We start from the raw sequence: 25,552 nt of genomic DNA on the forward strand, positions 1-25,552 counted from the left end.
TTTTTTGCCCCACTGTATGCTGCATCTTTTATGGTTTGTAGAAACAGTGGGCAAAAAAGGTTAGTACACAAACCACAGCATTACACTGCTTAACAAATTTATTAGATCAACCATGGCCCGGTGTAAGGATTATACCACAGTTGCCCTAAATTAACAGTATTGGTGATTAATGTTGTTATCCATTAAATTTCCAATTTACAGTTTTACAAGCAGAACAAGTAGTAAAATACTTTTTTTTTTTATTAGGATGCTAAATTGCTGTTATTTACTTGCATGAGCAGAAAAATTAGTTTGAGAGGTTGAATGTTAGGCTTAATCAACCTCTCAAATCCCAGAGATGTCCAGAGTGCCTCCAATTTGGGTATAAAAACAGGAATTCAGTCATTTTTAGTTTCTTACAAATATTCACAAATCATTTATTTTTCTGATTGCTTTTTTGGCATCTCACATGCTCGCTGTGAGATTTTAACAATTTCTAAACAAGTTCACATAACTCCAAGTTCTGAGCTCCGTTTGCTGGTGAGATTTTACATGAACATTAGTTTTGATTTCACCTGGGTGCATATTTTTTGGTTGTATTTGTTTCTGATTCTGCAGTTTAATATTGTATTTTCATCTCTGCAGCTTTCTGTTTCTGAACTTTTGCACATGGACTCAAATAAAAACCGAAAGCATTCATTAATAGTGTATCTAAACCACTGTGATTTAACCTCGTGGCAGCCAATTTATGAACTCTGTAGCTCCGGCATGATGTAGCAGCTTCGCAGAACTAAAAATTGTATTCCCAGCAGCAAGCAAAGCTAAATGAATTGCTCCACACATTGAGAATACTGTTAACATGCTAGCTTTCCAGCAATTGGAAATAACAACATAGCTCATTCCCATTTGTACTACATGTTTGTCTGATAACAGTCTGTCTTAGACAAACTTCTGACTGAAGTGAGAGCTGAGCACTGTAGCACATCAGACTCAGGAACCAAAAAAAAAGTGAGAAAAAAATGTGATAATATGAACAGCGATGAACCTTCAGAGGATTCTCAGCTGAATCTGCAGCTCTCTGTCTATGCAGAAATTTGAAGTCAGCCTCTGCTGTTTGACTGCGTCTTCACCAATCTGGTTACATCTGCACTGCACTAAACAGAAGCAGCAGATATTTATACAAGGCCAAAAAGAACTGAACTTTTTTTCTTTTAAACAAGTTAAACTGTACACACATTTATTTCTGGTGTAAAGTTTGACATATTAGCACGGAAGTCTGTGGGGGTTCGGATCGCTCAAGAGGCCAGACGAGGCACGGCGCGCTTTTGGCATTTTCATATTGGTTGCCGTTGGTTACCGCAAAACTATTATAAGCTTGCGACAGCTTTATAAATTCCATCCATCCATTCGCTTCCATGGACAGGTCGCCAGTCTGTCGCAGGGCTTGAAGGACGCCGAGTTCACCAAACTGCAGTCAGAGAACCGCAGACTCAACGGCGACCTCGCCGACCTGCAGAGCCAGCTCGAACAACTGGAGGCTCTACTGGCAGAAACCAAGAACCATCAAAAAATTATGAGAGACAAATCCTTTTCTCTAATCAACAGGTTCAGACCGTTTGCAGCAACATGACAGTCGTGTGTGCTGAGGGAGGAAAACTCTTTCTGCTCACTGCATTAGCAGCCCAGCTCGTCTGTAACGTGCTCATTCATGACTAATACTCTCATATCACTGGTCAAATGAGGACTTAACACATATCCATTAACCTGTGTCTCCAGTTATGTTTTATTTGTTGTCTTGATTTTAGCGGCAAACAATGGAGAATGATTCAGTGAATAGTGGGCTGCCTATTTACCAGTGACCTTTTTTCACTCCTACAAGCTGAAGAGGTGTTTTGGATTCAACCCCATGTGTTACACTTTTTTTCTCTCTTTTTTTTTGTGCTTGAGATGAATCAGCATTTGGATCATTTTATAGCCTCAAAAGCTTTGGACTGGCTGTTTTTGTTGTTGTTGTTGTTGTTTTAGGAAAATTCTTGTTTTTAGCTGCTTTATCTTTGGCTTGTAATTTGTAATAACTCTAAATTTTACACAACAATAGAACCTAAAAATAAGAAAAATAAACCCCAGATCATTAAGGGGGAAAAAGAGAAGAACTAAAAACTCGAAGTCATAACTGACTGACCAGAGGTGGTGCGGTTCAGGAGGGGGAATCCACAGTGTTTGTGTTAGGGTCAGGTGGCAGGGGACAGATGCTTGACAGAGGTCAGACAGACAGGTCATAAATATGGTGGACAGGCTAATCTGGCCTATGACAAGTAAAGGGCGGATCTGCTGTAATGGGTGATAAATGTCAGACCCTCCCTGCAGCCTCAGATGAGTGATTGTTAAGCAGCTTCTCTCAGCCCAGAGCTTCCAGCCAGACTGACAAGCAGTAGAGGAAACATTTACACGGACAGAATGGCTTGTTTGGACAACCCCCCACCCCTCCTGCTCCCTTTTCCTTATTGTCGCCATAGGCAAAACGAGAGAGGGGAGATTAATCAGGCTGTTAGCATGTTTGATGGAGAGGAGAGGAGGAATCTGTGTGCAGAGGAGAGTGTAAAAGGTTAAAAAAAAAAGAAAAAAAGAAGAAGAGGAGAGTTGTGATTCATCAGGGGTTAGTGATCCACTGAGGAGCAATCATTTTTAAAGTAACAGGCCTTGATTACAATAATGTCCCCATAGCAACTATTATCTTTAATGACTATTATTATTACTGTCATAAAGTGGAGAGTGGAGCAAGTCTTATTGAAATATGGTGTTATGCAACTGCGCTTTTGAACGGTTTTGCTCATTAAAAAAATAGCTTTCCTGTTAAAATCCTGCAACTTTAAACATGCAGACGGACAAATGGCATAAATGAATGTCCTTCATATAAGGTGAAAGGCATATGAAGACATATGTATGACTCCATAAAGGTGCTACATTGCACCCAATTCAGTCTGTTTGTGTTATGAAACCTTTATTAGATTTATTTGTCAGGTTTATGTTGGTGCTCGTGTGATGACGGATGAGTAACAACGTTACAGAGGGGAGCGACTTACATTTGGAGACTCTGGAGACTTTCCTCTTAACCTCACCAGCGCCTGAACCGGCACAACCATCCTCATCGTCACAGTCCCCGCTGTACCGCCCCTCTGCATCGCCGCTTCCTGTTTCAATCTGATCCAGTGAGCCCAGTTTAGGGATCGACTTTCCCTGCAGCAGCTTTTTGAAAAAGAGAGAGACAAAATTAGACGTTTTTAGTAGAAAAAATATATATAAATGAACTGGAATGCTTTCACTTTGAGCTCTAGGTATCTATGAGTATGTATTATTATGACAGTATAGACAACAGGAATGTGAAAAAATCTTGAGCTACCTTTTATTTTTTTACATATTTCTTCAAAAGAGCCAGACTTCTCTCGATTTCTTTCTTTTAAAGTTTGTCTTTCAAAATTGGCAATTCTCAGAGGAATGTTTTTTTTATTGAGCCACTTAACTGACTTGTGAATCATTCACCTAACTCAAAAGATGAAGCCGGTACAATTCTAAATTGTATCTTTAGACAAAAAGACATTTCTTCCCGTTTTTTTAGCCGAACCTACAACAAATGCCAAAGAATCATTTCCAATGTGATTCTCAGAGAGCTGTCAGCTGAAAACTTTGTAGTCTCTCCAGCGTGTCCTTAAAAAATGAGAAAAAAACTGGACAAGTGGAGGACGAAAGAAGAAGTGGTAAACTAAAACTAGACTAAAAACTAGATGAGTTACCTAGAACAAAGATATTAGCTAGAACTTTAAAAAAAAAAGGATTTGATGAACTCAGAAAACTAAAATCAAAAATACAGAGAGGAAATAGTTTCAGCTTTTGTTATTTTGGTAAAATCTATTATCACAGAGGCTTTGATGCAAATGTTTGAGACTCCGGATGTGTACAAGACGGTGAGTTAACGGCCGTGTTTTTATTGTAATACCTGCACTGATTTTCTTAAATCTTGCAACTGGCATATGCCCTGAATACAAAAATAATTAAAAGCACTAAAAACTAACTCTGTAACTCACAAAAACTAAAACAAATCTTAACACAAATAATCATAACAAACTGAAATAAAATAACAGCTGATTAGAAAACACAACACTATAATAACTTTGGTGTCTGTCGCTGTGTTTAAAGTGCGGTGGAGGCAGTGTCATGGTTTTGGGCTGCACTTCAGACACACAAAATCTATATCTGACAGAAATCCACTGTGAGATATAGACCCAGCATACCAATTTGACTGGGAATGGCTTCATTTTTAGTGATTCAGGACACACTGCAAGTGCTGTTATCTTAGCAAAGTATGAAGAAATGAAAGTCAGTTTAAGACTTTTGCACGGTAATGTAGGTTGTTGTGAAATAAAGAAAAGATGGGAAAAAATATGAGAAGTTGCTCATTATGTTGCCAATCAGCCTGAATCCCCCAGTTTAAAAAAAAAGAAATGCATAAAGAAACAATGAATCCCCACAGCGACTGCACTGCAGCTGACTTTTGTTTGTAAATAAACACTTCTGCCCTGAATTTTGCAGCGTCCTGATTTTGAATAAGATCTCTTAAAAAGAAATACTTTTAATAATGAATAAATACATAGTAAAATGTCCTTATTTGTTTACTCAGGGATTATCACCATCAGCTATGATGTACACTTCACAGAATCCATATATGAGGTGTATGACAGTCGTCCTCCTTGGCCGCAGTGGTCTGCAGGCTAACCTTTCTGATGCATTGCTGTGCAGCAGAAACCCAACGCCAGGGGAAATGCATTCGCTAATTGGTTCATTTAAATTCATGGTGCGTCACTGGAAACAAGAAAGATTTTTGTGTGTGTGTGTGTGTGTGTGTGCCTGCGTCTGTGTGTGCACTGATCAAAAAGGTAGTGTCTATGCTAATTAGTTAGTGCTGTGGTTCAGGGCTGAAGAGGGAAGGAGTCAGAGTTGCTGGGAAGGCTGAGCCGGGACATGTGTGTGCTGGTCTGAAGTCTCATCTGCTGACTGGTGACAGGTTAGATTGGAAAATCTAAGCTTTCCCTCCATGTGTGTAATTAGCATGATTTTCTCTCTAATTATGTCAGAAATATGGCCAAATGTTTAATAGATTATGAAGAATAATGGGTTTCTGTGTTGCCTGAAATTAGCCTGGTCTGGAGGTTTGAATCTGAAGGAGGCAGAGCACTGCTTGAGGGCTCATTATGTGGAGTTCAAAGGCTGTCAACTCGGAGCCCATTTTTAAAGGAAACAGCATCCAGCAGTAATTAGTCTGCACATGGGAAACAATACACGACTCAAGATTTAAGATTCTATTCATCATCTGCATGGAGTTGAAAGGTTAATGTCTATATATACATAAACCTGTGTGCATGTGTGTGGCTGAGAGGGAAAAGAACTGCTTTCTTATACATAATCGGAAGAATTCAAACACATGACCTTCAGTCGTCTCAGGTCACTTCTGTATTCTGCAGAAACTTTTCTGTTCACAGTTTACTCTAATTGATCGGTTTGTCAAAAACTGCAGAGGGCCTGAAACTAAAAATAAAGGCAATAAGCAACACATTTTCTGTACTGTTAGCCAAAGATAAAAACCTGTTACAAAATATACTGATCTTCCTCATGAAGTGCAAAGCTAGTGTCTGATATCTTATTTCTGTTGTTGATTAGAACACACTAGCTGGTGCACACTTCCTAATTTTATATGTACAGTGCAATTCTTAAGCCAGACCTGGTTTCTTTACATTTTACTAAGGAAATGGGAAACAGGTGCAGTGAAACATGTGGAAACTTGTATGCAAATACAGTATTTAAGACAAAAACAGTGTTTCGACAATTCTGTAGAATGCTTATCTTCAGGCATCTCGATGCCTTTCGTTCTGTTTTTTCCCCAGTTTTTACACACAGTCCCAACATGTGTCCAGTTTTTGGAAAAAGCTCACCTTGCTGGTCCATATATAACATTTTATTTTTGTCAAACTGTGTTATCATCTATGTTTTGATTGAAAAAAAATGATGCATGACAGATGTTGGCTTTACACACTCGCTGTATGAGACATGTGGCCACTATTATCAGTCTAGTTCGGGTGTAATTTGGTGTACCTCAGCCTTTTCTCTGTGTTTTCGGTCCTTTAGAAAGCCTCCCTTTCACTGAGACCATTTCTGATAAAGTTTTGATGACCAGTAGATGGATCAGCTTCAGGGCCTGCATCAGGTTTTTGCTTTATTTATTGCTATTTCTTGAAGTTTTCTTTCTTTTTTAGGCCTGCTACTTATTCTTTTGTCTCCCACTTGTCCCATTTCCTGTAATTTTTCAAGGACACACAGCACACCATGCTGAGATATGCCAAGTGTTCAGCTAATAGCTCTTTGGGAATCACCATGTTGTTACAAAACTCTTTGGGATTTTTCAAAGGTTCAACTAAAGAAACAATATCTGTATTTTTGTGAAAGATAATTGTTTACTTTAATCATTTCTTTGCTAAAGACACAACACTGGATCGTCCTTTGAGTCAGGTGTCTTTTGATGCTTGATTGATTCACAAGTTAGTGTTAAGAAGTGGTTTATCAAACAATAAAATTATTCTACAATATAAGGACAGCACTGGCTGCTTCTTCACTCTTTTCAATGTCCAGAGAAACCAGTCTGGCTCCTTGGGAGCAGCATATAAAGAAATGGACGGTGGCTCAAGACTTTTGCACAGCATTGTAGCTTTTTTTAATGATGACCACAGTATTGATTTTAAGTTGATCCCATATATGCATCATCCTGGTTCTGCAAACATACATTATATCCACTAATAAAAAGAAAAGGCCCAAAAATCTCCACTCCCTGTAAGTTCTCATGTTTTTCAGGAAACTCACTTTTTTTGTAATGAGAGTTTATATTCATGAGCTGTGCTTTCAAGACATCAATACACTTCAAAAAGACCCAATGGTGGTATGAGCTGAGAGCCACAGCAGGATAGGAAAGTCAGAAAGTGCTGAGAGACTGACTGACCCTAAATAAACATACACTAGCCTGCAGCTATAAGCTGGTTTTGGTCTTTTCATGGGAGTTGCTGCCAACAATGACTGTATATTGCCAGCTATAGCCTGCTGTAAGACAACGATAGGAAAATAATAAGACTCAGATGAAAGCTAAATATAAAAAGGTTAAGGTCAGGCAGTGATAATATGAAAGTGGCTTAATTTGCTTCGTTATTTATAGACATCTTTATTCCTGTACGACAGAGTTTCACTCTCACGTTTTATGTGCTTTTGATGTGCAAAAGCATGTGCGTTTGGTTTTTATAAGGTCACTGGCAGGTGACTCGATTCCCCAAACGGCGCTAATCAATGAATCAAGCCTTATAAGCTAATAATATTTCACAGCTAACTCATTTGTTCCTTCAGCTGAGGAAACATTCATCATGCCTGACCAAGAATGTCAATCAGCAGGCTACTGGATTCTTCTGCTTTTCCTGTGCAGGAAAATAGCTGCCCTGCGTTGTTGGATTGTATTGAACAGCGACGCTGTTCTTTCTGAAATACAATGAAGTGAGCCCAAATTGCCTAACAGTGTTATTAGCCTCTCCTCTGTGAATGACATGAGATTTTGTCCAGCACTGCCTGGGAGACAGGTGCTTTGATTCGCTCTAACCCATGGTAGCCCCCCTTGGGCAGGCCTCTGGCTGTTACTGGAGTGTGTGGAGAGTTAGAAATGACCAAATAATATCAAGGACTCTATGCACAAACAAAACTGTCTTTGTGTGAAGCAACTCTGCTACTACACACGTTGTATGATTTCTTTTTCTTTACAAAGGTATCACCAATTCATTGCCTTTTTTCCCCCTTTTCTTTGGAAACTGCACAACAATTTAGAGCCGGTAAAAATGATAAAATTATTTTCTACAAATCCACACACCATTCCACTTTATTAACAAAAAGAAATTAGAAAAAACTATTAAACAGCAAGTGTGCTACATGGAAACGTTTGGGCTTCCCAGTAGGTCACAGCTTTCACCACGGCTTGCAAACACTTTTTGTAACCAGCTAAATTACAGAATTTTTACCTGCTGCTTCCTGATATGAAATATATCCAAACTTTTGCTTATAACAGCCTGAATCATGAGGAAAACTGGACATTTATTTACATCAGATTTAGCACTGCTTCGTGAATGCATCGCTACTTACTTTAATTAACTAGAGGTGGGCGGATCAATCCGAATATCAATGGTATCGATGCCAACACTAATATCGGTATTAAATCAATACTAGCGCGATAGGATCGTTTTTTCACAGGCTACAGCACATTTAAACAATAGAGGAACATTTAGAGGTCTCCAAAAACCCAATTTCAAAATAGAAGAAGAGCTGAAAGGTGTGTTTTGTTGTGTTAAGTAATTACTGCGGAAAGAAAGAAAAATCTGTGATTTAGTGATCATCAAAACATGTTAGGAATTAGAAAATTAATGGTGATTCATCTCAAACCATGAAGCACTGGTATTGGTATTGGTACAATAATGGCCCTGTATTTACTTAGTATTGGATCAATACTGAAATCTGCAGTATCTCACAGTCTAATTAACCAGTATAATTAACCACCTTCTTTAAAAATCATGTCCTTCTGAAAGTCTCACGCCTTCATTTGTAAGCCTGCATTTCTTTAAGGTAACTGGCTGATTTGAAAAACAGGTACAATGTTTGGCTTCTGTGCTATGATCCTAAGTTACACTGTACAGTAAAAGGCTATTATTTCAAAGGGAGAGAGCTGTGCCCAGAGTGGCTGCATCGAATAGGATTCTGTCACAGACAGAAGTTCGGCTAGTGATAATTTAACCGCCAAGCAAAATGGCAAAAAGAAAAAACAACAAGAAGAAAGAGTTCCTTTTGTGGCGTTCTGAACTCGCGGAGTAAAGTAACTCTGCTCTGCTTTTTTAACTCAAAATCAGTGAAACGTTTTTCAAGATTGGCAGAAAATATCAGAGGACACGGGATGGCGAGGTGGAAAGCGAAGACTGTGATTATTGCATTCTTAATCCTGGTTTGTTTATTTGTGGGATTTTGTGTCGCTCTCCATTCTGTGCTAAACCATTTGCTTTGGTGCCTTCAGACAGAAACTGGTGTTACGCAATATTCAGAGGCCAGTGCAAGCACAGTCATGCAGTGATTTAGAAATGGCTTTTTATCTTCAAGTTGCAAAACAACACCTCGGTGACACCGAGGCTCATCCACCGCTCGCTTACCAAAGCATTTTACAAACCAATCAATATTAGAAAAGCAGCAGAAAATGAAACATATTTTCACTGTTGCGGTGACCACACAGCTCCTGTTCAAAGCCCTGAGTTTTAAATTGCATTTATGAGGAGTTTTATCGTGCACGGTCTGCCTGTCTTTCTTCCTTTTGTTTTTATTACACAGCCATATGTGGGGAAGATAAACACAAATCGCAAAGAATTCAGAAACTCACATCACAAACAACATGCAAACAAGGTAGATTAAAATTCTGCTCTTAAAGCTCCAGTAATGATAATAAGGGTCTGTCAGTAACTCCACTAATTTGGTCAGGGCTTAAATATCAATATTGGATGGATTTTAATTAAATTTGGTACCAATATTCATTGTGCCCTGAGGTTGAATTATAAAGAGTGGTATGATTGCTGGACCATCCTCCAGCGTCATCATAGGGTCAAAATGTGACCTTCTCCCATACCTTACATCTCAGACCCTATGGCCATATAGTCCCTCCAGCCTCAGCTATACTCAACCTTCAATGCTAATCAGAGGCCTGGCACACGACCGTACCTGCTAAACATCGGGATGTTAATATCGTCTTTGTGAGCCTTAAAGCAAAACCTAACCCAACACGCAAATGTGAGGAAATGCTTGTTAGGTTAATTGATGATTCCAAGTTGGCTGCAGGTGTAGATGCGAGAGTGTATCTGTCTTTCTCTGTGCGTGTTGATGTGCCTCTCCAGCGTGTAGCCTGCCTCTGGCCCTATGTCAGCTGGGAAAGGCTCCAAATTTTCTCACCCATTTCCCCAAAGCGATATATACACCGATGAGCCCTGTGAACTGGAAACCAATCTGAGTGCACCACCTCGCAGGATGTCTCAATACCTAAAAATGCATCTGGAGGAGAAAAGAGCAAGGAGAGCAGAGGCCTGCAGGAGCTGTGATGGAGGATGGACAGTTGAATGCTTCACAAATGTAAACCGTTTATCTGAAGAAGGCATGTGACACACAGATGGGACATCCAAATAGGGGCAGGAAGACGAATTTATCAATAAATATTTCCGTTTAAGTCATTTCAGTTATTTAGGGTGATCTACTTCATGATCTTTGTGCCTTTCCACGTTTGCGTTTGTGTAATTGTTTTAAAAAATGCACGACATCTGTACATTCGTGTCACACTGAGGCACATTGTGCATTTGATTAAAAGCAGGCCTGGATCTACAAGTGTCATGAACACTGTTATGCTTATCTGACATCGGAGATAAAATACAGCAGTAGGCTGTGACAAAACAATAAACATAGGATACAGCTGCGCTACATGTCACACTGCTGTCACATTGCTGTCACATTGCTTTTGAAATGACAGCTCAGAAGCAAGGGTGCCTCATTTGTCTGTTGCTTCCACTCCTCCGCTCACATCTCTGGTGGGAAGAACTTTCCATGCGTCTTTCTCATTGAAGAAGAAGAGGCACAGAAAGAAACTGAGGGTGTACAGTCTCAAAAGATGAAGGAGGGTTGTTTAGGTGCCTCTTGTTTTTTCTTGTTCTACCAAAAAAAATGCAGCTGGAGCCTGGGGAGTTCAGGGGTGTCCCATGGTGTCTGGTACCATATTAACAGAGGATTCTTTGGGTCCTGTGGGTTGCCAGGTGGAGCCTCCATGGAAAGGATTTGCCCCAGTATATCCCACGGGTGCTTGATCAGATTGGGCTATGGAGAGCATGAAGACTGGGTCACTGCCTCGGACACACTTTGTGTCTTTTAACTGTTGAGTGGTGGTTCAGTTTCCTGCAGAGGAGATGGGAGGTGCTGCTTGCCATCGGGGGCATGGTTATTGGGCAGAGAGTGCGTGTAGTGCGTGTCAAAGTAACAGCCACATGAAACAAGATTTCCCAACTATAACAACATGATAGCGATGACTATTAATAACTTCATATCCGTGGTTTTAATAATATATTTAATAATAATGTAAATATGCAGTATTACAGGAGTTTGCCAAGGATCCAATGGCTAAACTATCTTCTGATTTCTTTAACGTGGTCTGAGCAATACTTCTGCGGGCATCCTGCAGGTTTTTCAAAGGTTTGTTTTTTGTTTTGTTTTTTGGACATTGGCTCCTTTTTTACTTAGTTTTAGTCCGGTCCTTGTACGTGACCATTATCAGAGGAACGGTTGTTTTTAAGCCACTTAACACTGAGCCATGTATCATTCAAGCATAAAGAAGGCGCAACAGATAAAACAGTATTGTGTCGACAGAGAACAGAAAACTTACCAAAGAGCCCATTTTAAATTGGATCTTTAGGCACTTTGTCACTAGCAGCCTGCCACAAAAACACATCATTTGTTCCCCTTTCTTTAGTCGAATCTATAAAAATTCCAAGAATAACACAGCTTTACCATATCGTGATTGACAAAGAGCTGAAAACTTGGCGAGAAGTCTGTCTACAGAAGATGAAAAGCATCTGAAAGTCAAGTCGTTAAAAAAACAGAGAGAAAATCCAGCAAAGACCTGACCCAGGACCTGAGAGACACATTTGGCCCTTCAGCTGTCCGTCTACTGTTCACTGAAGCCTCATCAGAAATGGCCTCAGTGAAAGGGTGCAAGTCATTCTTAAGGAAGGGAAGCAGGGAGAAAAGGCACAAGAACTCGACTGAAAACCGGTGGCCACAGGTCTCCTGCAGTGAGGGTGTTCAGGCATCTGTAAAACGCAGTGGAAGCTTGGTCATGGAACAACAGGCAGCCAACATCCGAGGAAGACATTTCAATGTCCTTTCAGAAATGTGAAGAACTGAAAACTACGTCAAGAAATTACAGGAAAGCTTGCATAAAAGAGTTCAGAATAAAGTTGGTCATAGCAATATTGATATTCAAGCTCATTACAGTTGTACAGACGCCATTTATGCCTTATATGCTGTATCTGTATACATGTAAAGTGCTGTACCTATTCCCAGTTTCATAGCAAAATCTAAAGGAAGGACGGATGGCCCAAGACTTTTGCACAGCACTGGGCACACATGCATTTCACTGTGTTTAGCGTCCTCCACTCCCCGCCCTTAAAACAGTCCTGGCCGCCTGATGTATTGCATTAAGTTCCAAACTCGCCACAGTGCACATCACAAACTTTGTCATAATGCCAGCTGCTTCCTCCACCAGCTCAGAAAATCACAACAAAGACTCGAAGTCGTAAGGTGACTTAAACGAGTTGGCATGGGAACCGAGCTTTTGGTACTCTGACTGGCTACATCGCACTATATATATTGGCAGTTTCAACTGGACAGGACTGAAAACTGCTGCTAAACACAGTAAAGCCTGCCTCAAAAAAAATCATAAAAAAATCTGGCACACACTTACTTATGATGGGCTTATGATATCTTCATCACCTGCTGCATAAGGAAAGCCCAGAGCATCATCAAGGACACCAGTCAACCAGCCCACACACTTTTCTCACTCCTGCCATCTGGAAAACGCTACCGAAGCATTAAATCAAGCAGCAGCTATTTCAAAGACAGTTTCTCCCCACAGGTAGTGAGAATAATGAATACTTCCCACAAACAACCCCCCCCCCCAAAAAAAAAGCTACAAAAAAAAGAAAAAAAAGCACACATACATAAACTAAAACAGTACCTAAAGCATGCAGCTCAGAGTTTCATTTGCATTTTCTGAAGTATCACTCAGTTATACTATCTGGCACAAAGTGAGGTTTTATTAAGATGGGTATTGTTTGGCATCTGCTTTTGGAGTAAATGTGACTGAAGCAATTGAAACAAATAAAACATAAGAACTAATTAAACTCTGACTGTAGTTTCATTTGTTTGACCCGCGGCGTCTTTAAACAGCGAAACCATGGTTTAAGCGAGCATTATGCAGACAGCAGAAAATGTCACCGCGATGCTGTCAATTTTCACTCAGCTGTCAACTCCAATTTGTGACCTCTCACCATTAAGGCACGCACTTCAGCTGCATCTACAGTAATGGAAAGAGGTGACTGCCATGTAACAGCATCTTGTAAATGTTAGGGCATTATCATTATATTTATCCTGCCTACACAACCACTCAGTCTGCATTTCACAGACCAAAGTACATACACTCCCCAAAAGCACTGCCAAAGAATTCAAAGTTTCAGGTAAACTGTCACAGACAACTAAAAGCATTTCATTTCCAGATCGCCTCTCGTGTGCAGGGTACATTTCCTAAAGAGGTGCAGGGTGTCATATGGCAACATGAATCACACCTTCAGACATCCAAGCAATGAATCAAGCCCTGTGCAGATTTTTAAGCTCATTAGTATTCCCTTTGAACATGTTCTGCTATCTGTAAATAGAGGGTGGGGGAAGAGATCTTACAATGATCATTTTTGCCAGTCGGAGCAGGGGGGGGGAAAAAAAAGTGTCAGTGTGCGAGTCGGCTCCCGAGATGCTCGCTGTCATCGCCCATCTTCCTCTCGTCAGCAGCGGCGCTGACAGTGTGTTTATGCAGAGCAAGTGCATCAGCGACAAAGAGGCAGCGGGTCAGCGATTGAGTGGTCAGAGCAGATATTAGACTACAAAGTGAATATTATCATTCAAGTTAAGCTCTCCTATGAGTCAACTTAAATAAAAAAAAAGACACTGCTGCCAAACTGATAATGCATTATTTATTTATTTATTAAGTTGCTTTATTTAGCCACTTTGTTAGGTACACCTGATAACCACTTTTAAACACAAATATCTAATCAGCCAATCACATGACAGCGATTCACTTCATGTAGGCATGATCAAGATGACCCTCTAAAGTACATTTAGGAATATGTAACAAAGGGGATTTAAGCGATTTGGAATGTGACATGGCTCTTGGTGCCAAGCAGGAGTATTTCAGAAACTGCTGCAGTTCATGGGCTCAGACATCAGAGAATAATGGCCAGACATTCAGAGAGGCAACAATATCCCAAATAACCACTCATTACAACCAAGGTATATACAGAAAATAATTTCTGGGAGCACAACATGTCGACACTTGAAGCAGATTGGCTACAGCAGCAGAAGATGACACTGGCTACCACTTCTGTCAGGTAAGAACAGGAAACTGAGGCTTCAGTTTACACATGCTCACCAAAATTGGACGACAGAAGATTGGGAAAATGTTGCTTGGACTGACGAGTCTTGATTCCTGCTGCAACATTCAGATGGTAGGATAGGAATTTGCCAGAAAACAAAATGAAAGCATTGATCTATCCTACTGCGATGATGTGCAGGTCACTTTCTCGCCACACTTTAGGCCCTCTGAGGAATGTTGTCAACACCTTGCTGCACGGTGAAGGATTAAATATGAACAAGGCGTACCTAATAAATTGTCCAGTTACTTGTTAGCTGTTCTAAACGTTCACATCTGTTACAGAAAACAGTTCAGCTTTAATTAAAAGCTAAGCATAAGCACTGTTACTGTAGCTGACAGCATTAGGTCACTATATTTGAAATGAACACTGTATTTGCAGAACGTGCTCCTCCACAAACCAAATCAACTACACACAAACGCAATTGAGAGGCGGCTCTTAAAATTTAGTATGAACGTGAATTAAAATTAAAAAATGTGAATTATTCATGTGTGATTTTGGACTTTGCTGTGCTGCAGAACTTGAATTTCACAACCTATGTCCAAGTGCACGAAGAGGATTATGCTGCTGTTGCTTAAACTATAATCACATACATTCACTGAAGATAAACTTATCTGCGTGTAGGCAGCTTAGCCGGATTTGTCTTTGAATGTTTTAAACACCTTGTGTGGGTAAAAAAAAAAAATCATTATCCTGCAGGTTCTGGGATTTTTCTCTAATTAAGACACACTTGCACAGTAATGACATTTATGACTTTACACACTCCTTCGTAAGCTGCAACAGGAATTAAGTGGATGTGTTGTGTTAAAAATAAATCATCTTGAGACTTGAGGATAATGGTAATAAATAAGATTGGGTTTAATCCCAAACTGGACTTTCAGATGCTGCATTTTGGTATACGCGTTCAGGAGCACAACAAATAAAATGTGAATATATTCGTAGCGTTAATCCTCCTCTCCTAAGAGGAGAGACGATATGAATAATTCAGAAGCAAAACTGCTGGTCAACCACCACATCAATGGCTGGTAAATAATTCAGCCGGCAGAGTGGGTGAGGAGCTGCTTGCCCCTGATTTTGATTGAGAGACACTGGGACAGAGCCTACTTATAGATTCTTGATGGGTTTTACCACATCAAGAGGAGAGGACAGGCAAGGAAGGAGAGGAGCCCACAAATAATTCATAGGAAAGAGCTGCTGATGAGCAAGATGATGAAATCTAGAGTTTGTACACTCAGATTGTATAATAAATTTGTCAATAGATGCATTGCCGTTTTGTGTTTTCTGCGGTCTCGGGTGCAGAATAGTAATGATATATTTCCATTTGGTCCCAGGGATACTTGGGGAAGCTTCTGTGCTCTGGTTAGTCAAGGTCAGGGGCAGATGAATGAAAACATTTCTGATATGTAGATGGAAAACATGAAAATCAACATTTGCATGGCTATCACTCTTATCCTCATACAAATGCCCAACAGCAGCGTCTTTAAAGATAATAGAATGCCACCTTTTGCCTTTCAGTGTACACTTCCTTCTTTCTCTAGAAAAGAGATTCTGGGATTTACCTGCACACGTGCATACTTTAAGACAAGTTTCATCATATTAAGTTAACCCCCGCTATAATGATTTGCATAATGCTGTTTTATGTAGTGGATATGCAGATGTGCACACAGCCACTCGTTTGTACACTGCAATAAATAATTGATGTTTCTGCTGGTCACAGACTCATCCCTCAACACACAAACACACGCAGAAATTCAGGATCAGCATTTAAAAGTGACTGAATTTGAAATATGAACCCAAATATCCTTCCCAGGACCAAGTCTCCTTTTTAAAAAGCCACACTGGCTGTGAATCGCAGCCACTTCTTAGCACTCCTTGGTGTGTAAAACCATGCTGCATGCTCATAACATGAAATGGTAGAGAAATAAAGTCTGACAGTTTAAAATGAACGCCTGATGGCAATTCAGGTCATACACTCTCGCTGACACTTGTGCCGCACTTCAGCAGCTAATGACATGCCAATCAGAACTATTTGCAAATCAGACCCATTTGCAAATCAAGTCCCAGCCAGATGATAATAACTAGACTGAAGGATTGTGAATGCACAAGCTGCTAGATGAATCGTGCCAGATGTATAATTTAAAGTTTTTAGATACAAGATCATTTGTAAAGTTTTACCTTCCTCCATTGCCGACTACTACGAAAACACACACAGTTTCCATATTTCTCCTTTCTCAGAAGTAAAAGCACAAGCCCTTAAGATGCCATTTTGCTCTCTTACAAATTTACTGCTTCAGAAAGTCCGAGCTCAACATTTTAAGTGTGATTGTCCGAACATTTGTACCAACCAGCCTCCCTAACAAGAGAGTTTCCATGAAAACATAAAAGACAGCTCATTTCCGCAAGTTCTCATCCTGAAAGTGGAGACACAGTAGGGGAAATTTATGGCAAAAATTCAATAATGTGCTTTACAACACCCAAAGTGGGAAACATGTGGCCCTGATGCAAGCGCAGAGGTGATGTTTAACTGTATAATGGATGGTTTTGTATTAATGATATAGGTACTATAAGGGAATAAAGGTAAGGTTTCTTTCCAAGTACTCTGGTGAGATGACATGCACATCGAATCAAGCCATAAATAAAGCTTTGCAAATGCACAGTAGAAGGATAACATGTAAGAATAAAAAAGGCTTTTTAAGGAAAAGTCTCCAAAATATTTTTTTCCCTTGAGACTGAACTTGTAATTCTATACAAGCAGATTTTACAGCCCGGTCAACACTGAAACTCCAGTAATGCTTCACTCCCTCATTCATTTAGGGGCCTGGTCTCGTTAGCCTGAAATAACTGCCCAGAGGCAGTTCCAAGATAGGTGTTGAGTGGCAAGGCTTACTTCCAGAAGGACTTTGATAAAACTAAAAAGCAAAGTTGACTGAAGTGGTTGTGCCATAGATTGACTAACTGAGTATTTTCTTTCCTTTTTTAAAAAGCACTGCAACACCCACACTGCTGAACATGAAGGAAAAACATGTCTCTCAGTTAAATATCTGAAAAAGCATGCTTGACAACAGGTTTTTAATTCTGCTGATTACTGGAATTATTGTGTAAAAAATATCAATTAGCTTGGCTGGTAGAATAAATTACAGGCTGTGGTGGGTGCTGCAGGCAGAATGCACTCTGATTGATTAGTTATTAACTGATTTTGCTAGCTAAATGCTTTATGTATCTGATTGACCACTTACATCCATTTTACCTTGTATGTGCATCTCCACTGACGTTCTCCTCTCAAATTGACTGCTAACCAAGCTGCCCCTTTTTTGCATCACACTGGTTTGTACTGATGGATTCTCTGCTGCACTAACTGTGCATTACAACCGTGTAAAATAAAATACTGGCAGCCGCCAGTGCTACCCTTAGCCTCCTAGTAGATCCACCTGTGATATAAATGTGAAAATTCAAGGTGATTGTTGGAAAATCAGCCTGAGATTCAAACTCATGTAAGATTTTTAGTAGATTTTGAGTATTTGTTGAATTTCGAAATCCTGCGTTGATTTTTCAGAAAACTCGACCTCCGACCTTGACCTTGAGGCCTCGAGGACACCACTGGTCTAAGATTTTTAGTTGATGCACGTATGGTGTCATTTGGAAATCCTCTGCCACCCTATTCTCGGGTTATTGTATTCAAAATCTTGGATGTCCACGCCACCCGCAATTCCCCACAAACCTCTTGCAGCTGAGGGGTAAAAAAAACAAAAAACAAAAAAATCCCCATGAAATCCCTGCTTTGAAGAAAAGGGAGGAGTAAGGGTCTAAATCAAAATCTATATCTGGAGACTTGTATTCAAGTCTGGACACTTTGGAGACCTTTTGGTTTTCTGTCGCTGTTTGGATAGATTTGAGAATGTCATCGTTTGGGTTAAAATAAACTCTCTAGAAGCTTCTCTACTGTCATGAATAACTGAAATCCAACCTCATCTAACATATGATTTGTAGTACCAAGTTTTAAAAAAAACTGGTTACAGCCATGATATGTGCTAACTGTATTTTCAAGGTGTTTAAAGCTTCTGCAGTCAGAAAGCTGGTTTAGATGATCTGAATGGCTGTTCAGTCTCCTGCCATTGTTAGTTTTTATACACATCGTGTTTTGCTGCAATCACTATTTGAACAACAATGTTAGCATTTCTATTTTTCAAGATCTTTTCAGTAGTAAATCTCAGTGAAAAAAGTCTGAATATTGTCTGTACTGTAGCTACTGAAATCTCTACATACAGGAAAGCAGTAAGAAGAAAGCGTAAGGAGTGATATGTTATTTATGTTTTTAACTGATATGAAGCAATAATAAAGCACTTCCATTGAGAATTAGTCTGACTCAGTATAACTTTTACTAAATGTGTCGGTGCAGGGTCTTTTCTTCTTGATTTTTGTTCATTTACTTATATCTTGAATTCATTGAAACAAAGCCGGATAAAAATCTAAAAACAGGACTGATGTAGATGGTACCCATCGTGACTACACACGAATAGGCAGGGGTCAGCATTTACCCTGCTGCATCAGCACAGAATCTGTATTTTTATTTTGTCTGCATGTGCCGGAGGCTGTGCTGGCACACACCACGAAGACTTGGCGAACAGAGCGTGTGCAGAAGGGCAAATGTTGTATTTAAACACGAGTAGGTTTTAACTACAAAAATCAGACTGTCAAGGGCTCTCCTTTCCACATAAAACTGCTTATTGAACAGCCATCACAGTCAACCAGACAATTGTGGAACATCCAGAATTAGCCAATTTAAAATTGACTTGAGGAAGCAAAAGTAAAGGGGAAACTGGCAGCACAATTTCAAAGCTGGAACGCGGCGGTGTTTGGGCCAAAGCGGCGTTGCCAAGTTTGTCCTGAATTACTGGAGACTGATGTCTCCAAGAGGCTGATCAAGAGGCGTCTTTTGCTTTCTGTATTGCTTCTGCTTTATCTGTTCAAACATGTAGATTTTTGGAGAAAGTCACAAACGCACTTTCCCTCTGCATCCTTCCACGTTTGCAATCAGACTTTAGTTTATGGTCCGCTTAGCCAAACGAGCAAACTAATTAATGTCACGAAAATTCTTGCTGATCACGATAACAGCATTTGTTTTCACACTTTAGTGGAAGACTTTTTGCTTTACAGTGAAAATGATATTATTAGCAGCAAACACAAAAAGGCATCTGTGTTTAACTCTGTTTAATTAACAGAAAAACTTTTATTGTCAGGCATTTTATCTGGATATTCATACTCTATTCATACTCCCTGGGACTCGGTGCCATCTGTGATTTGCTAACATTTGTGTGCTGTGTAGTCAGCGTCGATATTCTTGAAACACCTGAGCGAGTAAAGGAAGCTTTGTTCCAGGAAACACGTTTGTGGGCAGAGTTGTCTGAACATTTTATTGCACAAATGATGTTCATCAGATTCACGCTGACCCGCAGATCTAAAGTAGGCTGTGATGTGTCAGCACGTTTTTCAGCAGTCTGTCTCATACAGGTCACGCAGTAGATGCATATTTTAAAGTATCCCAGATGTTTACACATGAGGCGAGCTGCTTACATTTTATTTGCACCATAAACTTGCAAACATGGCCCAATATGTGTTTTTACATTTATGTTCATACTGAGGGGGACACAAAACTTTAAAACACATTTTAAGAGAAGCCATCCAATAGCTCTCAAAGCATTTCATTCAAAACTGTGAACTGCACACCTCAATGCCTCTTTGTGACAGCTGATGAGAGAGCAGTGGATACCGCTTGTGCATGCTAAAAAAAATCGTTTTACGAGGATGCTGCAATGGTGCCTAACTCTGTACGCAAAACTAATCTCAAAATGTATTTTTTAAGCTTTAGACTAGAGATGTCAAATTCATTTCATATGAAGAGGTCTAAGGAGCTTGGAAAGAAAAGCCTCTGGACTTCTTTAAGTTGCTTGAAGATGTTTCAACTCTCATCCAAGAAGCTTCTTCAGTTCTAGGGTCAAATGAGGAAGAGTCCCAGATTTAAGCTCTATTTCAGTGTCCCCCCAAGAGGGACATGGACCCCCTATTGATCCTCTACCTAATTACACGAGCCAAGGTGTGAAAATGGCTGTAGGTTACAATCAGCCAAGGTTTCGGGTTAACCCACTGTGAAACTAGCCCCATCCTATCGTGTGATTTACTGAGGTCAAAAGGCCCAGGATGTGAGTGGGCGTTAAGGCGTCTGGGAAGGGATCTCAAAACTGGATTATAGATGGCAGAGAGTTGGTGTCGCAAACCATCGCCTCTGTTCAAAGATGGTCGTTCACAGTGGACATAGATGGTTTCTTTCATATCAAGATCCACATACAGCCCACTTTGATCTTAAGTGGGCCAGACAACTGACACTCCCCTTTCAAATGTGCAGTTTAATTCCCCTGTTGAACTGCACATTTAATCTCTGAGATAGTTTAATTGTCCTAGATTTTCCATGTGATATAGAAACTCTGCTACGGTAAAAGAAAGAAATCTGTCAGCGCGACTATTTGGGCTTCAATTTTAAAAAATGTGTAAAATTACAGAAAAAAAATATTCCCTTGGTTATTGCCCAGAATGTCCTGTAATTATAAACAGAAAGTTTCTGTAAATTCACAGGAAATGTCCATTTTTTGGACCCCTTGTAAAAAAACAAAACAAACAAAAAACAGAAGCTTATATTGTCATAGAGAGAGCAGGAACTTTTCTGTTATTTAATAGTTTATCTGTTTTTTTAATTACTGTGCTATAGTATGAATGCCCAAATTATTTACGCTCCCTGTCATATTTTCCAAAGGCAGATTGGAGTCTGTGCCAGGCTGCTTCTGGTCCCTGGACCTTATGTTTGACACCCTCGCTTTGGACATTACTTTGTGTACAGCATCACTGCATGTTGCAAAGTTGCTTTGGAATAAAATTGATCAAAGTTCACGCTAATTTTATTGAGTAAGTTCTGTAAATGTATTTATTTCAGTAATTTAACAACTGGCTTTGTTTAAAAACAGCCAGCAGCCACCAAGTCTGTGTTATGTCTTTTAATTTAGTTTATTCCAAATACTAGCACGTTAGATATTCAAATATAATTGAAATAACTAACTTTTCACAGAACTCTTATTTTTATTGTTCCAGGGATTTTGTCTGAAATCTAAGATCGTACAAAGACAGATTATTATTCAAAAACAACAGGAAAAAAACTGTGACTCTGAAATGACACCTCACATTGTGTGCAGTTCCTGAAAATCAGATGTACCTCAGTAAGTTTCTTCACACGCCAAAGATTTGCTTCTCAGATGAGAGAGTAATGTGATAATGAGCTACATGTCAGTGTTGTGCCCAAGTGTCACTTTTTATCACTGTTTGTGATGCCACAAATGAGGTCGCAGACTTTCTCCTTTTTAAAACGCGGCATAAGGAAGAATACAAGTGACACTTGAAGAGAAAGGAGAAAAGAGACGAGGAAAAAACTGAAGAGAACCAGCATTTTTCACCATGTAAACAAACTGAACAATTAGTCATTGGTATATTTCACAGGGAAAAAGCATAAAACTCAAAATAATTTTTATAAATCAATCACAGTATAAAGCATCTTTTTTGGTACTTTAAATACCAACAGTTAAACTTAGACAACATTAACAACATTTAATAGACTCCTCAGAAAAAATTTGTTGATTAATCAACGTCTTTAAATATCAATGCAGCCAGCGCTACTTCAGTTCTGTCTTGATTAAACTGAAAGAGACTGAAAAGCACAACTTTCCCTTCCATATGCGTATACAAAACCTGAAATGGACGGCACAGCAGCAAAAACACCCCTAAAGCAAAGAATACAGCAGGCATCAACAAAAACAGGCATAGGTGGGTTTTAAAGCGGCTTGCACAGGAAGGTAAGTAGGTTTTCAGCAGCTTAAATAAGTAACTTATATAAGACTCGCCAGCTGGATGCACAGAATGGTATCAGCTGATCCACAAGCCTATGTGCATTATCAGCAGTTATCAGCTGGTGCACTGCAGTTGTTAGGGTTCACTTGACTTTCGGGCGGGCCTGAACTACAGTTATGGTCAGTTTATAAACTGCCAAATATAAAGTACTCTAGGCAGTATGGGTCTGTTCTGGGCCCACCTCTCCTTATGTATGTAAATTGGGGGTAAAACCTGAGGACAGCAGTGAAGACCCCCTTAAACAACACCCAGCACTTTCACAAGGTTGCATGGAAGGCCAGGGGAAACGTGAGCAGCAGACCTCCAAATGGCATTGCAAAAAGCCTGTTTGAGCAACGTGACATGCTGTAAGACCAACTGACTTCACACAGATTTCCTGCTCTGGGGTAACATAGCAGTGATGTAACATGTAGGTATATATGTGCATGCAGTAGAAGCTAAAACTGGAAAAGATGGCAACTCACTGGCTTAATTAGGGAAGCTGCCAGCGACTACATTACCAGTCAATTAAAAGTCAGTAAGACTGTAAAAACAATCAAAATTAAACGTAAACTAACGAATTAGATCTGCATGTAGGAGTCATCTGAAGCAGCTAAACAGCAAATCCTCAAATATACTCATATTTGAAATGTTGCTGAAAATGTTGCTGAAAATTTTTGGCTTTCTGCACAGTGGAAAAAAAATTGCAGACATAGCTGTTTGTATCGATCAAAGTGCTGCAGAACCCCATGGCTACCACCAGTTCTGCTTTCACTTTTGCCTCTTTACAATGAGAGATGGATGCTGCCCGGTATATTGATTTCAAAAGGTGATCTAATCCCTTAATTAGAGATCCCTTAAGGTCTATTTAGGCTTTCTTACTATCTATTCATTTTCTTCCACTTATCCAATTCAGGATCGCAGGGAGGGGGCTGGAACGTAACACACAGAGAGACAATCACCAGTTAACCTCACTAACTGCATGTCTTTGGGTACAACATGCAAACTCCACACAGATGTTGGCTTCGAACCCAGGACCTTCTCACTACGAGGCAACACTGACCATCGTGCTGCCTCGGTGTCAAACTACATGTATGCATTTTTTTTATGCACTGCACAGAGAGCCAAAAATTTCTGCAACATTTCAAACATGAACATATTTGAAGATTAAATGTGCTTAGCTCAAATGACTCCTACATGCAGATCTGTTAGAGTGTGCTTAATTCTGGCTATTTTTAAGACTCTTTCTGACTTTTAATTGACTTTTAATGGAGTCAAATGACCAAAACAATTTACTGCCAAAAATGACTGCAGATTTAAGCAGTGTGTTTTTGCAAAGACAAAAGTACAGCGTGGTTCTTGCAACTGTCGCCAATGTTTCTGTTTATTGTGTTGTTGTTCCGTTTGATAATCGTTTCCTTATGAATGCTTCTCATCCTTAGGTCTCTCTTGTAAAACAGACACCCGAGAGAGAATCTTAATGAGACTGGCTGATGAAATAAAGATTTCATAAAACAAATGTGCCACCGTTAGACACAAATCTTTAGCCATATGTCATGAAGTTGATGATATTCCTGAAGATCAATCTTGCAAACTGACAGAGATACAGAGGATTCAATGAGCAAAACGCTGATCATCGTTTGGTTTTTAATTCTGGCTGAGTCAAAGACAGCAGACTGACAAAACAAAAAAACAAAAAAGTGTGCTAAAATAGCCGAGTGTGCTACATATAGGATTTCAAGTTACATTAACTCCGGGGATTATGAATGACTGCATAATATAGGCTCAGCCGCTGATCATCCGTTTCATACTTACTTGGCAGCAGAAAAACAATTTCTGAGTCTTTCTCCATTAAATAAAACATTCACAGAACCACAAGGTCATATAAAGAAGCACATTTAAGATGCCAGCAGCAAAAAGGCACACACCAAAAGATAAATACATAGTGAATGTCAACGAGGCAGATCAGGGACTCTCAAATGGTTATGATATAGATTTATGTGTTCTGACATCCCACAGATGGTGTGAATTAGTCAGAGAGGGGGTGCCAGCATGAGGTCAAGAGAGATGACCTGGCCTTCAGCCTGCCACTTGGGAAACCAAAGCAACAGACATGTGAAGCTGCCACTGCTGCAGTGGAACAACCCAAAGGGAAGCTATGGCAGCTGTTATTGGAGCTGCAGAAGAGAGAGTGCTCCCGTAAACTGTTCTAATCTCATCATCGTCAGAGGTAAACAGCACTGAAAGGAGCCACAGCAGCACAAACGTGCATAAAAGCAGAGGGGGTGATAGAAAAGCTACATTGATTTTGACAAAGAGCAGAAAAAGAATTGTGTAAATATAAGGACACACAAAGCGGATCAAATGGGTTTCTAAACGTGTAATGATTGATTTTTTTTCCCATTCATTGCCTAGAAATGATTTTGCATTTGAGAATAGTTTTCAATAAGCCAGTGCTTACCGGTAATATGAAGGATGATATAAATGAATTAATTTGTTGAGAATCAAAGGTTGAGGCCTTCAGCTTTACGAGCAGCTAACAAAGGACGCCTACCGTAATGTCTCATAAAGGTGCCGAGAAGCACAGAGAATTACCAGATTGCCTCAGGAGGCAGTTCCCATATGTCTGACAGAACGAGGGGTGGGGATGTCGACTTTAAAGGAAGGGAGAGACCCGTTTAATGATGAAATCATAAAATCCTGTGTAAATATGTACAAAGCACTGGCGGCTCTTACCTGATTGATGTGCTTGAGCTTGTCAATGATCTGATTTATGACGGGGTCAGCTCCTTTCACTTTGACTTCGGGGTTGGCGATCTGAGCTTTGATTCCGTTTCCGACCACACGGAGAGTGTAGCTGTGAACACAAGAACAGAGGACAGAGGGTCTGTAAATATATTCAGATATCTTCCAGTCATTTTAAATAATACCAGTGAGGTACATTTCACAGATAATTCATATAATATAGTTTTTATAGCACTTTTTTTTAACCTGTGCAGCGTTTACATGTCTTGCATAATGTCCAACATATTGAAACAATTTCACACATTTTCATCAGCTGGTTTACAGACAGAACCACGTCTCACAAGAAACATGCAGCTCAAAAAAAGGTCTCAAAGACTTTGGAGTCAGACCTGTTACAGATCGTCAACTTTTCTTTAATATCAGGTGTGTTTCCAGAATCACTAAAAACTGCTGTAATTAAACCTATACTGAAAAAGGACAATCTTGACAAGACACAAATGAACAACTACAGGCCGATCTCAAATCTCCCATTTTTAAGTAAGATCATTGAAAAAGCA

The 25,552-nt window shown here is 39.8% G+C and overlaps 1 protein-coding gene across 1 annotated transcript in view; it reads right to left on the bottom strand.

The window, feature by feature from the left end:
* gpc5a (glypican 5a) overlaps positions 1–25,552 on the bottom strand; it is a 163,732-nt gene that overhangs the window by 59,781 nt on the left and 78,399 nt on the right. The window contains exons 7-8 of the mRNA XM_005932695.3: positions 24,987–25,107; positions 3,063–3,225 (exon numbers count right to left, since the gene is read on the bottom strand). Of these exons, the coding sequence (XP_005932757.1) occupies positions 3,063–3,225; positions 24,987–25,107 (284 nt within the window). The remainder of the gene's footprint in view (positions 1–3,062; positions 3,226–24,986; positions 25,108–25,552) is intronic.

The sequence above is a fragment of the Haplochromis burtoni genome, unplaced genomic scaffold, assembly GCF_018398535.1.
Source record: "Haplochromis burtoni strain Fernald_Lab_line unplaced genomic scaffold, NCSU_Asbu1 Contig_161, whole genome shotgun sequence".
NCBI lineage: Eukaryota > Metazoa > Chordata > Actinopteri > Cichliformes > Cichlidae > Haplochromis > Haplochromis burtoni.